The following is a 15,170-nucleotide window of genomic DNA, read 5'->3' as shown; positions in this document are numbered from 1 at the left end:
CTGTTGATAGAAATTCGAAGAGCCATATAAAGTTTTATTATATAAAACTGCATAAAACGTACAAGCGTATTGAAATATTTGACATGAGCTCTATATAAACATCATATATAAGTAAAATTTTGAAAAGGCAAAATGTAGAAAGGAGTTTAAAGAATGTATACAAAGTAATAAGCCCATAAGGTTGCTGTTATTATAGCTGCTGCACTTGAAATTTGAACACGAATTCGTTGATTGGGATCGTAACAAACACATACTTATGCACTGCTAGTTTATATAGAAAACTTAGGGGGTAGGGAAATGTGTTAAATTATGAGATGTGTGAAAATATATGTATGTTATTCTTTTCCCTGGAGCATCTTTTTGAGATAATTTTTACTCAGGTAAAGTTACATTGGGTAGGATCTACTTCTCTTTTATTCCAAGTAATACGCGCTTAGTTTACTATATCCGTACATCAGAATTCGCTGTGGCAATTCGTTTTTCTTTTCCCCTTCAAAATTCGCACTATCCACCGCTTTATCGCGGCGCGAACGTCGCGCGCAGCGGTGATTAGAGAGCAATAGGGAGGCGGGGTGTAGGTGATCTCAGGCGGTCGTGGAGGATGTCTAGCTGGTGGAGCACTAATTAGCCGTAATTACGCGGAGGAGCGCAGTGCTGAGGGGAGGCCCGGAGCGGTCAGCCGGTTTTCACTGGTGTCTCTTGCCCTGCACCCTATACTTGCGCATAATACTACGCATAATGCTCGTGAGCTGTAAGCTAATTTCTGTCCAGGATACCTTTCAGTAATTTTAATATGTCCATGTTCGAAGTTTTTCAGGATAATACAGTTGAAACTCCTCGCGGTTTCGGTGCACATCCTACTAGTGCAAACTATGGACCTACGGCGGATGTGTGTGAGTCTTGTGATGAGCAACAGGTTAGTAAGGCAGGATTTCCATGCACATCCATCAATATCTCTTGGTCCTACTAACTTGCGTGTTGTTTCCAGACATTTCACACCATGTAGTATTGATCTTTTTTTTAACTTTGCCCTCTAACATTCCATTAATATGCATAATTAATGCGACGAGCAGTGGAACACAAAGTACTACCTAGAATGCGTATAGGTAGATGAGCCTTAGTGGATGTGGAAGAAGTACCCGCGACAGTTAGCTAACAGCACGGCTTCCTCAAGTGGCATGCACCAAGTAGCTCAAGTGGACGTTACAACAACCGTCTGGAAAGTCCACCCCTCTTTCTCCGGACCAACACCGCGCGTAGTGCTCCACAGTAAAACAGAGAATAGGCATTGGAACAAAATGAGGACAGAAGGAACTAACTGTTAGAGGCAGCTTAACTTTACTTAACCGACAAGCGGATGTTATGGCCTAACGTGGCTATCCTCATCTTTGCGGTGGTGGGTCGTCCTTCAACATGTCCGAGTCCATCCTGTTCGATCTTCAGCTAGAGTTCGCATAGAGTCTAGCCATCCGTCGCTATTCCATAAGCAGCGGAAATTTATGTCTTGAGTGAACTGCCTGTCGACGCCAAGTATCCTGAGGCCTTCATCACTTCCGTCCAAAACCTTCTACGACCAGGGGGCCTTTTCCTATTAGGATTTGCAAGCATCCTCCGGACAACCTGAGCAGGACGGTCGTATGGTCTCCTCATACCAAGGCCGAAGAAGCGAAGACAGTTTTTCCGTAAATACTTTAGGAGGCCGGACAAGATGTTGACGTTTTCCACGTGTCATAAGCCGGTACACCACATCTACTTCCTGGTCACGCTCTTCGTTATGGCGTACCAACTGCCAAAAATAGTCTACCAGTCGTCTAAACAGCTTTCTCTCCATGCAGTCAAGCTTTTCCATTACCGTCACCGGCGCTGCCCAAGTCTCCGATCTGTACATCATGATAGATCGAATTGCGGACAGATAGACTCGCAGCTTGACTTCGTTGGGGATGGGGCACTTTATCAATGAGTTGAATGCCGAATTAGCTTTAGCACATCTTGGCTGAATATCTCTCCCGCGGCTGCTATCGTTTTTCCGCGTACAGCCCAAATAATAGATTCCATCCACGAGTTCGATAGGTTGTTCGTCCACTCTGATTCTCCTTGAGAGTCTCGAGGAGACCCACATCTGCTTGCATTTATCAGGGTGGAGTCACTGTCCGTGGGCTGCAGCTAATTTTGACACAAGGTTAACAACATGTAACTTCGCGTTGCTGGAAGCGAATATTACTAAATCGTCTGCGTACTCGAGATCAACAAGGGGATGTGCGGAAGGCGCTAAAATGGCATTGCCGGGACACTGCTCTACTGCTCTTCTCATTATGTTATCGATGGCAAAGTTGAACAGAAAGGGTTCCGCCAGGGCCACTTATCTCACTTCAAATTCCACTTCGAACGGTGTAGTACATCCAGCTGGTGTTCGATCCGCAACAGTTGTTCTTCTGTTCATGTCGTTTATAAGGCGTACAAATTTTCCTAGAACTCCATCGGCGCGAAGCACATTATGAAGACGGCCTCCGTGATTAGAGTTGAAAGCAGCTTCGAAGTAAAAAAAAACTAACTCTGGAGGCTTCGAATACCGCTGCCACATTTCAATCACTCTCCTCGCAATAAACACCCGATTAATCGTCGATCGACCAGGGCGAAAGCCAGCTTGCTCGTCACGCGTTGTTTCGTCTTGATGCTTAGTAAGTCGGTCCAGGATAATCCGCTCCAAAACCTTGTACATAACATGCAGCTGAGAGATTCCTAGATAATCCCTAGGGTTCGTGACAGATGGCTTCTTGTGGAGAGGAATTATAATAGCGTGTCTCCACGAGTCAGGTATCCTTTCGTCAATCCATATTGAACGGATGATCTTCGTCATCTCACAAATCCCAGAAGGGAAGAGATTTCAGCATTTCTGCCAGATTTTCCATTCTTCATTTTTTGAATGCAGACCAGAACCTCCTACTCCATCGGTGGCTCTTCGCTGACCACGATGTGTGTCTGTCTTTGGGCATGCACAAGTTCAAGGAATGACGGCGCTTGTCGGTCCAGCAAAGTGTTAACATGTTCTCTCCAAATAGGCAGGATTGCTTCCCCGAAAGCGGCTCCGTTGGCAGTGTTCAAGACAAGTGAACACCTCTTGATCTTGCCGCTATACTGCCTTAGCAGAGTATAGGTTTTTCTTGGGTTCTTGCTCCCCCCTACACCTTCTCAAACTCCTTCGCTGTTGACGTCCATTCTTTCTCACGCTTCAGTTGACGACGCAACCTGCTTCTCAGGCGCTTCTGTTGGCTGAATTCACTAGTACTGCGGGCAGCACACACACAGAATTGTACGCGGAGATTGTCTCCGCGGATGCAAAAGCGAACCCCTTCCTCGGTGCTAAAACTGGAAAAAGTTTTCTTTGCAGCGTCCTGAATGCATTTTTTGAAAACGTCAGCGTCATCCGCTTTCTTTCTCGTCCGTAATCCAATATTGATCGACACTCGTTGGCGAAATTTCTGCACTCCTCATTTTTCAGATCAGCCAAGTCGACCTTGGATTGATGTTGAGCTCCCCTATACCTTTTCTGGAACTACACTTACTACCATAAAGCTGAAAAGAACTAAGCAGTGGTGGGAATAGAATGCGACGTCCCAGACAGCTGTAGATTTTTGGATACATGACAAAGGCATGTTCTTTCCCAGAACTTAATCGAACTGAAACTTTAGAGTCGACGTCTTCCTCTTTCGCTGCTCTTCTGACGTTAATAGGGTTTTCCCTTGCCACGTAAGCTGATGGCGTCGATGATTCCTCTCAAACGTGGATGCAATGATGAGACTCGTCTGCTCGCAAAGGTCTATCAGACGATTACCGTTGTCCGATGTTTGCTCTACGGGATAGAACTATTTTCCAAGCACATCGTATTGTTGTTCAAGTCCCATCATTGGATTCAGCTCAGGCGCAGCATATCATGGAATCGACGATGTTGGGCCGTGGGACAATGCAGAGGTCCTGTTTTAGACTACGAGTGTGAGTGCGATCACGCTTAATTTTGTCTAATCGTACTGAAGAACAACGTGGGAAACGCCCTTAGCCCTACAAAGTACGTTGAAACGCGCCGTGCCCACGAGCGAGCGGTCGAAAACCAACGAGGTCTCCTTAGCAGTCTATTCAAGCAAAACCAAAGCATAGCCCACTGAGGGAACTGGGCAAGTATTTCGTAGGAAGTAAAGCCATTCGCACGCGGCTTTTCGGCACATTCAGGCGGGATTGAACGTGGCTACGCTCACATTCATAATCTAGAGACCGAACTCTATATTACCACCAATTACTTTCCAGAATTATGCCGCCCACATCACAGCTTGTCGCATCGCGATGCTACGTGCAAGAATTGAGTAAGAATCGTGGGAGTGCGTGAATAATCGCTTGAAAAGGATTAATAAAAACCAAAAGCTGGAGGTTTAAAATAAAAATTCAAGGCTATTAATGTGTTAGGTTGCATTTCAAAACACTTCTGCTGTTAATTATATACACGCTATTCTCCCCCAACGATCTAAGTCATTACTGGATCTAGGTGATTCTGAGTTAGTTCTCCTCTCTATGATTTTTTAGAGCAAAGCTATTGTATTTCATTCTGCAGACCATGGATTTTAATGGATTCAATTACCCCCTCTTGTTAACCATTCCGCTATAGTCGCGAAGTTTTCTATAACTAGTGTCATGTAAACTTGCTAACGCGGCTGGAGCACGATTTTATACAATACGCGAATAAACCAACGGAATTTACATGAACAACAACGGATTTCCTCAGAAAAAAAAAATGGTTGCTAATTACTTTGATCATTGCACCTGGGTGCGGGACAAGAGGTACCCGTGAAAATCGGCTGACCGCTCCTGATCTCCCTTCAGCGCCGCGCGCCTGCGCGTAATTACGGCTGCCGCTCCACCAGCTAGACATCCTCCACGACCGCCTGAGATCACCTACACCCCGCCTCGCTATTGCTCTCTGATCAACGCCGCGCCCCACGTTCGCGCCGCGACGAAGCGGTGGATAGTGCGAATTTAGAAGGGGGAGTGAAAAACGAATTGCCGAAGCGAATTCTGATGTACGGATATAGTAAACTAACCGCATATTATTGGGAATAAAGGAGAAGAATAAGTAAAAATTATTTCAAAAAGATGCTCCACGGAAAAGAATAACATGCATATATTTTCAAACATCTCATAATTTAACACATTTCATGCCCTAAGTTTTCTATATAAACTAGCCGTGCATAAGTATGTGTTTGTCACGATGCCATTCAACGAATTCGTGTTCAACTTTCAACTGCGGCAACTATAATGACAGCAACTTTATGCGCTTATTACTTTGTATACATTCTTTAGACTCCTTTCTACATTTTACCTTTTTAAAATTTCACATAGATATAATGTTTATGTAGAGCATTTACGAATGTGATATAATGTTTATATAGAGCAAGTATTGAAATATGTCAATATTTGACATATTTCAATACTTGCTTATACGTTTTATACAGTTTTATTTTATAAAACTGTACAAAACGTGTTGAAATATGTCAAATATTTCAATACGCTTGTACGTTTTATGCAGTTTTATATAATAAAACTTTGTATGGTTCTTCAAATTTCTATCAACAGCGTTTTATCGCTTCATTTCCATCTATTTCATTTCTATCTATTCTATCTGCATAAAATTAATATGACAGGTTAGGTGTATTAGTGGCAAACAGAGACCTTTGTATCTTCGAGATATACCTTTAGGTACAGTGTATGTCTGCGAGGCATTATTCGCGCCTCGTTAATCGTTGGATGCCAGTTTTACCCAGCTAAATAAACAAAAAGAAATCCTTAGAGGAAAGAAAAGTAAAAAAGATAGCATAACACCGATCAGTGAGACATTTTTTGAAACATATCTCGTATTCCCAGAGATGAATGAGTGTTTTCCACCTAACCTGTCGAAACAGGATAATTTCATTTTCACTCGCATTTCTAAATGGCATATCACTTATACAAACCTATTTCATTCTTTCTTTCTTTTATAGTAAGTTACAAGCACACTTTATGTAGACCTTCAAACAACATCTAATACCAGGTACTTTCCTTTCCGTCCGACTTTAAAAGCGCATCATAAGAGCTATAAGCGCGGAGAAAAAAAATCGTCGTAAAAGCGGCAGACGCGGCGAAATAGGTGGAGAGGGTGGCGTGGACGGGTCATCTTGAAGACGTAGCACAGGAAGAGCAATCAGGCTACTGTAGCGATTATGACGGTATCAGGAGACGCGCGGTGCAATTAACGACGCTCATTAGCCTCCTGGATACGCGACGGCACATCATACGGGTACTTCTTGACCGTTCCCCATTCCACCTTTATTGCTGTGTTCACTACCATCAGCTACGAATTAAAACTAGGTGTCACAGACGAACTGCTGATGAGCTTCCAACTGCTGTTGTGTAGTTGGGTCAAAGCGACATGAAGCACGGACCAGTTGTATAATCGGCTGCGCCTCAAGCGACGCGGTGAAGACTGCGGTTGGAACCATTGCGAACTGCAGCGATGAGAGATGCTAGCTTGGTGCACACTCGATGCTAACCGCAACGCTCCACCGCATCGCTTCGAGCGCAGCCACTTACGCGGCTGCACCGTGTTTCATGTCGTTTTGACCATACTACGGATTAAGGTGGACGGTGTTCTCTCAAACTTCAATTTTTAGAGGACGAGATTGCACCTCAAACAGGAAAGCGCGGTCAGGAGATACCCGTTTGATGTACCGTCGCATTTCCATACATAGAAATTTAATTAGTGTATATAATTGCGCTTGGCGGCTCTTGATAGTGTCGTTAGCACCGCAACCGTCACTTCTTCTCCGCTCTGAGTTCGATAGAATGTCTTTCTCATTATTTTTCGTTAACCGATGACATGTGCTTAATTTAAGTAAATTAAATAGGGTGTGGTGCAGTCGGTGAGAGTGTTCGGCTATGATTGTACGATCCATCGATGGTTTATAAACCTCAAACGATTCTAGAATGGGGTCAAACGCATAGACGCATCCCCATAGAGTTTGATCAACGGCGTACACTTTATCCTGTACATTATGTAATTACTTTTGTTCACGCATCACAACTTGCTGCGTTATTTCGTTCTTCAAGTTCTCGGTTGAAGGTGTAGCAACAGACGTAACCACGGAGGCGTTCCAACTAGGTCAGCAGATCTCAGTTATCTTATCCTGCTGGTACCTTATCCTGCCACCAGTTGGTTAGTGCTTCGGCTGAGAAAGATAAAAAATAAAGTGTTTGCTTGGGATGCGCCGACGCATTCGTTCAATTAGGAATCATCTGAGGTTTACGAACGCGTGCCTAGTCTATACAATGAATTTCTTACACCAGCGTACTTATCCGCTTGGTGTTTTTACCCTCTCAGATAGTTGTGGCAGTATTTCACCCCGGAGAGGCCTTCTTGCCCTAAGACGCTTTCGAACCATTGGCAGTGCAGTTGCAACCAGACCTCTTACCAGTTGTGCTACACCCTACACAAACGTTCATACTTTTTAATATATTTACGAAATTTCTGTCAGCTTCCTGACTGACTACGGACACTTGTTTGTTCTTCGCTTCTAACCTGCTGTGGCTGTGAAATGGGGGGGTAGCGTAACATTGCGCACGGGGAGTGACAATTTTAGTAGTCTCGCATTCAGGAGTCTCCCGGGATGATTGACACTCGTGACCCCTCTCGATGCACAGCGACACTTGAAGCGTGTCCCTCTTGACTGTCTCCCAACCTTATTCTATGTGCACAACACGGTCGACCCTATTATGGTATTATAAGAACTACACCTTTTCATGAGTTGCATTGTCGCATTTAATGGGAGATATTTGTAGTAATGAGCAATTTCTTCTTGGCATAGAAGAAAAATGAAATCAGATCTAGTTAACAAGTGAGAAGCGATGAAATAAGCTTTCTAAGGTAACTCGTATTGTCAACTGTCGTATTTGCACCACACAGCTCTATCCTCCAATAGAAACCTCTCTCAACCTCCGAAATCAACAAGACCCCATACAAATGGGCAATATCTCTTTGAGTTCACTTACAATTTTTAGAGCAAAAAGGATGGTTACGACTGCAAGAAGCTGGAGGAGTTTATAAGTAATATCAGGAAGGATCCCAAGTGGGCGCGTTCTCTACCGTATGTTAAATTGAATGCTTCGATATCAAAAGGTGATCAATTTAATTCTACATTGCAATAATATACTACTTCCACAAACTCAAACTGAACCGAACTGAACATTCAGATCATTCAAGACACTTCTCAAATTAAAGTGTAGCACTCAACACTGCTCTAATCGAACTGTCCTTTAGAGCGAACAAAACGTCCCTAAGCAAAAAACCGTTTCTAACTGTCAAATGCGGATCGCGGGGATGCTATTTCTTACACCATTTTCGGTTTCGTTGAAAGTACTACAAGATATGACTCAGCTATTCGCTTCCAGTAAACCTGTTTGGAGAGCTCGGTGAAGATAATGCATTAGCACTTCCAGCTCTATCTTCCTTATTTTTTCTCCTAGCAGCTTTAGTTAGCCTTAGCTTACATGTCACGGATCCTCTAAGACTAAGGCTTTATTTGCCCTGACTGACTCAACTATTCCGGCAATGAACTGTCGAAAGGTGGACCATTGCTTTCTCAGGGAGGAAAGGCATTTGACAGTTAGGAACGGTCTTCCGACTCTAAGAACGAGAGAGGGGAATCGGTGGTTCAGGTACCGGTCAGATTTGTTTTATGGTGTGCCGAGAGAAATTTTCGCCACATACACTGCTTATACTAGAGTCAAAACGACACGAAGCACAGTGCAGTTGCGAAGCGGTGCGGTGGAGCGTAGCGGTTAGGATCGGGCGAAAACCTTTGCTACTATCGTTCGTTGCTGCAGTTCGCGATGGTACCACCTTGATTCCAACCGCTATCTCGACCGCGCTGCCTCGAGCGCGACTGCACCGTGTTTCATGTTGTTTTAACATGACTGTACAAGCGCAGTAACCTTCATTCGCGGCGTAGCGATTTCGATTTCTTGATTTCCATTTCTATTTTCTTTTTATCGCAAGAAAGCGTGCTTAGTTCTCGCATACGCAGATTGCAAGGAAATACGATGCATGAAGTATTTTGAATTGATGTGGAAGGATATTGAGACCGTTTAAAAAGCCACAAGCGCCAATGTTGTTAACCGGAACTGCATTACTTAGGAAAGTCCCATCATTTTCCTGACAAAAACAAATGGTGAACTAAAGGTTCACGGAAAATAGGTGGTCGTAGTTTAGCAAAATTCCCACAGAATCGGCTGACCTGCTTCAAAGCGCGCGGAAGACAGTTTGATTGTAAGTAATACAATCCGTGTACAACGTGTTGTACCGAGGTAACGCATTAAGTTTTCGGTGAGAAGCAAAATCCTTTCCCTCTGGTTTTATCGTTTGTTTTGCTGTTAGGACACTCTGAGGGTTTGGTTTCTTGTTACTGGAGTTCTGCATGAAGTCTTGCATGAACTGAAGTCTTTGATCAACTCTGGCAACAGAAGGAAGTGTCAAATCAAAGGAGAAACATTTCTGACTACTTAAGACTATGAGAAATGTTAGTCGTCGAGAAAATGGTAAAGTGGAAACCCAAAATACCATGCAATATAATAACGCGCTTAGTCCGTGTGTGTGTGTGTGTGTGTGTGTGTATGTGTATGTGTATGTGTATGTGTATGTGTATGTGTATGTGTATGTGTATGTGTATGTGTATGTGTATATGTGTATATGTGTATATGTGTATATGTGTATATGTGTATATGTGTATATGTGTATATGTGTATATGTGTATATGTGTATATGTGTATATGTGTATATGTGTATATGTGTATATGTGTATATGTGTATATGTGTATATGTGTATATGTGTATATGTGTATATGTGTATATGTGTATATGTGTATATGTGTATATGTGTATATGTGTATATGTGTATATGTGTATATGTGTATATGTGTATATGTGTATATGTGTATATGTGTATATGTGTATATGTGTATATGTGTATATGTGTATATGTGTATATGTGTATATGTGTATATGTGTATATGTGTATATGTGTATATGTGTATATGTGTATATGTGTGTGTGTGTGTGTGTGTGTGTGTGTGTGTGTGTGTGTGTGTGTGTGTGTGTGTGTGTGTGTGTGTGTGTGTGTGTGTGTGTGTGTGTGTGTGTGTGTGTGACGAAAATACTCCACAATGATGCAAACTTCTGCATCAGGGAGGTGCCGAACCATTGCCACCTGATAGGCGAGCACTCTACCTTTTATCTTTTGCCCAAAAATACATAGCCATCGATGTTGGCTTTGATAAAGCAAAATAGTTTCTCTCATACGTTAGTGAGGTTAGATTGACTTTTATGTGAATTTATACTCCCAAATTTGCAAACTATCATGCAGTATAGTAACGGGCGTATTCTGTCACATGTTTCCGTCTTCCGTCATGTGACCTGACGTAGAGCGTTATTTTTATCACTACGATAGTGATATTCACGTCATTTCATGTTAGCACATCGTTCTTTGCTAATAGTTGAGAACGAAGGAATTTCATACTTCGAATAATGTTTCCAAATTGTGAAGGTTTGAGAGGAACATAAATGTAAAATCAGGTTTGATTGTTCTCCAAATATAGAACTGACGCGCTTAGGAAAAAACCATGAAATCTTTCACCTATGCTTAAAATTTTGGGTAAAAAATTGAAGAGAGCGTTGATAGAGAAACGCAATTCTAATTTTACAAAAAATGTCGCTACTGTTATTTCCTTTTGATCGGTGAAGGCGAGCGGGGCGAACACCAAAAAAAGCCTGAAGCCCGGCTTTAGCCGGACACTCAGGCTGGGGTAGATATAACTAGAATCTTGGAAGTCCTCTAAGAGAAAAAAGGATAAAACTAGTAAGAAACTTTTGAATAATTGATTTGAAATGATGAAAAATTCTCAATTGCAAGAAGAATAAGCTTTTAAAATCTTGTCATGCTCTGGGTTCGGACGGAGCAGTGTCCTTCTGCATCAAACACCACTTTCGATGATAACTGCAGTTCTGTTACTGTTAAACAGAAGCATTTGCAGACGTACATTGTCCCTTAATTGCATAATGGACCCGGATGAGTCTTAGCAATTAAAGGTCAAGCAATATCTACTTGTTGTATTGAAAATTGCGTTATAATACAGCTCTAAGGTAAGGTCGGAGAAAAACCACTCCTCGTGAAAGAAGCACTTCAGCTAGTTATAACTTTGGAAATGGTGTTTTCTGAGCCAGTAGAACCTCTGCTGTGTGGTAATTCTAGAACAGTTATGGAACAAAAACATTCTTTCTTTGTTAGAGGAAATCTACTCTTGTAGTACAATGGTTTCCTCACAAGATAAATCAGACGACGCCCTAAGTTTGATGCATGAATTCCACTATCAGGATGTTGTTTTTGAGTATGTGATAATGCTGGCGCAGTACACGGAACGATTTGTCATGTCAAGATGTTAATAGGCTTTAGTTGTTTAAAAGTGTAATTAAACGTGTGAATATGGTTGGCTTCAAACGCATTTACATCATTTACAAAATTAACCGAAAAGAAAAGTCTGTCTAACAGACCTCCATTTTGTTTTTGAGAGCAAATCGTAAGTTGATGTTTCATTGGCAGGAACAATTTGAACTTTCCCAATAGGTGCTCATAAGAGGGTTATAAAAGCAAGAGGGAGTCGTAAGAGGTCATATTTGATACTTGTCTCTGAAATAAAATTGTACAGTATTCGAATGAATGACTGAGAAAGGCTCAAAACCTGTACAGCGAAAATAGTTTAGCTGAGATGTGGGCTCACAACCCACAAATTGTTGAAAAAAAATACTTACTCCTTATATCTCCGGCAATGAAACTATTGTGCTACTTTAGTCAATTTCTTGATGAACAAGTTCGCGTTTTCTTGATACTGTAAACTATGAGGGGTCGCTTCGCCAACTCAAGCTGTGCAAAATCGTATCCGATATTTATACTCAGGTGCCAATATGAGGACAAACCTTCGAATATTTGAATAAATATGACGCATTAGAAGAGGCCCAATAGAAGTTGTAAAGGTAATGAAATCGAAGATAAATCGTTCAAAATGCACATGACTACCCAAAAATTTTGATCCTTTTGAAAAATTAACTTAACTATCACAACTCTACTATCAAGTGTAAATACTGCAGTTATTGCGTAGTCATTTTACATAAGCAAGAAGGAACTAACCAAAAGTGACTCCGTACTGAGTGCTAAGAGACCACAGAAAGCAAATTTCATTTTCTTCATAGCTCACACATTGTTCCATCACTCCTTTACGGCTAATTCATTGTGTTGAAAATACGCTTATTTACCAAGATGACTAATGAGTACTATAGTGAGAGATGAACGGTCAAATTGTGTGGTATAACGTGGTGTAGGTCCAGTTTTATTAAAACAGTCAAGAATCAATCTCTGACAGAATTGAGACTTTTGGATTCAGCGTAAAAGAGTCAGGTGAGCATATTTGTCATCCAACGGCGATCACTTTTCATATTACTTCTCGAGAAAGAAGTTTTGACATCGTTGTTACGCGAAAATAAGACATCAGCAAGTGAGAATAGTGCCAAAATTAGTGCAAAGTAAGGCGCACGAGTAACTGAATAACGATGTTCACAGGAAATTTCATGTAGTACCTTTTTGCAAGGCGGAGACAAGATATGACTATAGTTCTTACAATATTTGGTGTTTCTTGGATTCCCAGTTTTTTTCTCCTGGAATCCAGCTGAGAAAAATGGCAAATGTTTCCTCCTATTTTCCAACTGACTTTGGAGAGAACTTGGAAACCTGCGGAGATACAAATTTCTGGTCAAAGGTTTCCTTGATGCCCTATCTGGAGATCATTTTTTAACCGCGCTACCGTAGTCGCGCAGTGAAGAAAAGTGCGAAAATTTGGATTTTTGGCTATGCATCAAAATATGTGTGATTTCGAAACAAGTCCAACAACTCAGCTCAAACCTTATAAAAACTTGTTTGATTTGAAATATTAGATGGGAAGTTTTTTCTCTGCTAGAATATTTTTTTTTACTTTTTTCACAGTTCTTTCTGTTTTCACAAAGGTTAGTCAAGCAAAGTTGGAAAATTTGAATTGAAGATTTGGAAATTTAAAATTGCCAACTTTTTCCGGGACTTAAAAAAAGCAATATCCCTCTCAAAACGATAGCGTCACTGTCTCACAGCGCAAACTGTCCTCTATAAAACGCAGCAAAACGTCCTCTATGAAACGCAAGCTTACTTGTTCTTTTAGGGGTTTTTTTGCGCCTAGTTATAAGTGCTTATTTCAAACCACCAAAATCGGCATCACTCCTGCACTCATTCATAATCAGGACTTAACTTGACGCTGTCAGGAGTTTCGGGAATTTGTCGCCAAAACCAAGTCCCTAATCACGCGTAAATGCTATAAGTGCATTTTTATCCATCGTTGTGTATTTATTATTCACCAGCCTGAACGTCCGGCTAAAGCCGGGCTTCAGTCTTTTTTTGGTGTTCGCCCCGCTCGCCTTCACCGATCAAAAGGAAATAACAGTAGCGACATTTTTTGTAAAATTAGAATTGCTTCTTTCTATCAACGCTTTCTTCAATCTTTTTACCCGAAAATTGAAGCATAGATGAAAGATTTTATGGTTTTTCCTAAACGCGTCAGTTCTATATTAGAAGAACAATCAAACTTGATTTTAAATTTATGTTCTCAAACCTCCACAATTTGGGAACATTATTCGAAGTATGAATTTCCTTCGTCCTCAACTATTAGCAAAGAACGATGTGCTAACATAAGATGACGTGAATATCACTATCGTAGTGATAAAAATAACGTTCTACTTCAGATTGCGTAAGTTGTTGGCTACTATTTACTGTATTTAAGTGGCCGCTCGCACGTGTGTTTCCTCTTTTTGAAGAAAGGATGTCAGTCAGGAGCGTCAGAGGAACATACTGGGAAATAGATATGCGAAGGAACCATAAAAATCCATTCTACTGCGTTGGGGCTCCCGCGCACCAATCCGATGTAGTGGGAACCGTCTCTCCTCACTCTATAACTTTCTGGCACCGGCGCACCATTCCGACCCCATGGGACCTGTAGCACCCCATTTTACAGCTAACTGGCTCCGGAGCACGAATTTGACGCCATAGGACCCGTCTCCTTCTCTTTCTGAAATTTCTTGACTGGGACACACATACAAAGACGCACACACGTGACTGAATGAGCCCGTTATTTTACAACATGATAGTTAGCAAATTTAGAAGTACATATTCGCATAAAAGTATACTTACCCTCACTAACATATGAGAAACTAACTTGCCCTTATCAAAGACAACATACATATGATCAAAACTTTGGACAATGGTGAAAAGGTAGAGTGCTCGCCTATCAAGTGCATGGCGATATTTCGGCACCTCACCGTTGCAGGGTTTTGCATCATTGTAGAGGATTTTCATGGCACACACACACACACACACACACACACACACACACACACACACACACACACACACACACACACACACACACACACACACACACACATGCACACATGCACACATGCACACATGCACACATGCACACATGCACACATGCACACATGCACACATGCACACATGCACACATGCACACATGCACACATGCACACATGCACACATGCACACATGCACACATGCACACATGCACACATGCACACATGCACACATGCACACATGCACACATGCACACATGCACACATGCACACATGCACACATGCACACATGCACACATGCACACATGCACACATGCACACATGCACACATGCACACATGCACACATGCACACATGCACACATGCACACATGCACACATGCACACATGCACACATGCACACATGCACACATGCACACATGCACACATGCACACATGCACACATGCACACATGCACACATGCACACATGCACACATGCACACATGCACACATGCACACATGCACACATGCACACATGCACACATGCACACATGCACACATGCACACATGCACACATGCACACATGCACACATGCACACATGCACACATGCACACATGCACACATGCACACATGCACACATGCACACATGCACACATGCACACATGCACACATGCACACA

The 15,170-nt window shown here is 42.1% G+C and overlaps 3 protein-coding genes across 3 annotated transcripts in view; 1 reads left to right on the top strand and 2 right to left on the bottom strand.

Moving 5' to 3' along the window:
* Positions 1 to 15,170, top strand: part of RB195_022461 (uncharacterized protein) — a gene marked incomplete at both ends in the record, with an annotated part of 50,357 nt that overhangs the window by 30,540 nt on the left and 4,647 nt on the right. The window contains 2 exons of the mRNA XM_064209592.1: positions 818 to 916; positions 8,077 to 8,194. Coding sequence (XP_064065473.1) covers positions 818 to 916; positions 8,077 to 8,194 — 217 coding nt within the window. The remainder of the gene's footprint in view (positions 1 to 817; positions 917 to 8,076; positions 8,195 to 15,170) is intronic.
* RB195_022463 (uncharacterized protein) lies at positions 1,592 to 2,119 on the bottom strand (the record flags this gene model as incomplete). Its single annotated transcript, XM_064209595.1, has 1 exon — positions 1,592 to 2,119. The coding sequence occupies one exon, from the start codon at positions 2,117 to 2,119 to the stop codon at positions 1,592 to 1,594; it is 528 nt and encodes a 175-aa protein (XP_064065475.1).
* RB195_022462 (uncharacterized protein) lies at positions 2,360 to 2,857 on the bottom strand (the record flags this gene model as incomplete). The annotated part of the gene is made up of 1 exon (XM_064209594.1): positions 2,360 to 2,857. One exon carries the CDS (start codon positions 2,855 to 2,857, stop codon positions 2,360 to 2,362), a length of 498 nt encoding a protein of 165 aa, XP_064065474.1.

The sequence above is a fragment of the Necator americanus genome, chromosome X (genome assembly GCF_031761385.1).
Source record: "Necator americanus strain Aroian chromosome X, whole genome shotgun sequence".
Taxonomy (NCBI): domain Eukaryota; kingdom Metazoa; phylum Nematoda; class Chromadorea; order Rhabditida; family Ancylostomatidae; genus Necator; species Necator americanus.
Note: the sequence above shows the minus strand (reverse complement) of the source record. Positions and strands in the feature narration are given on the sequence as shown.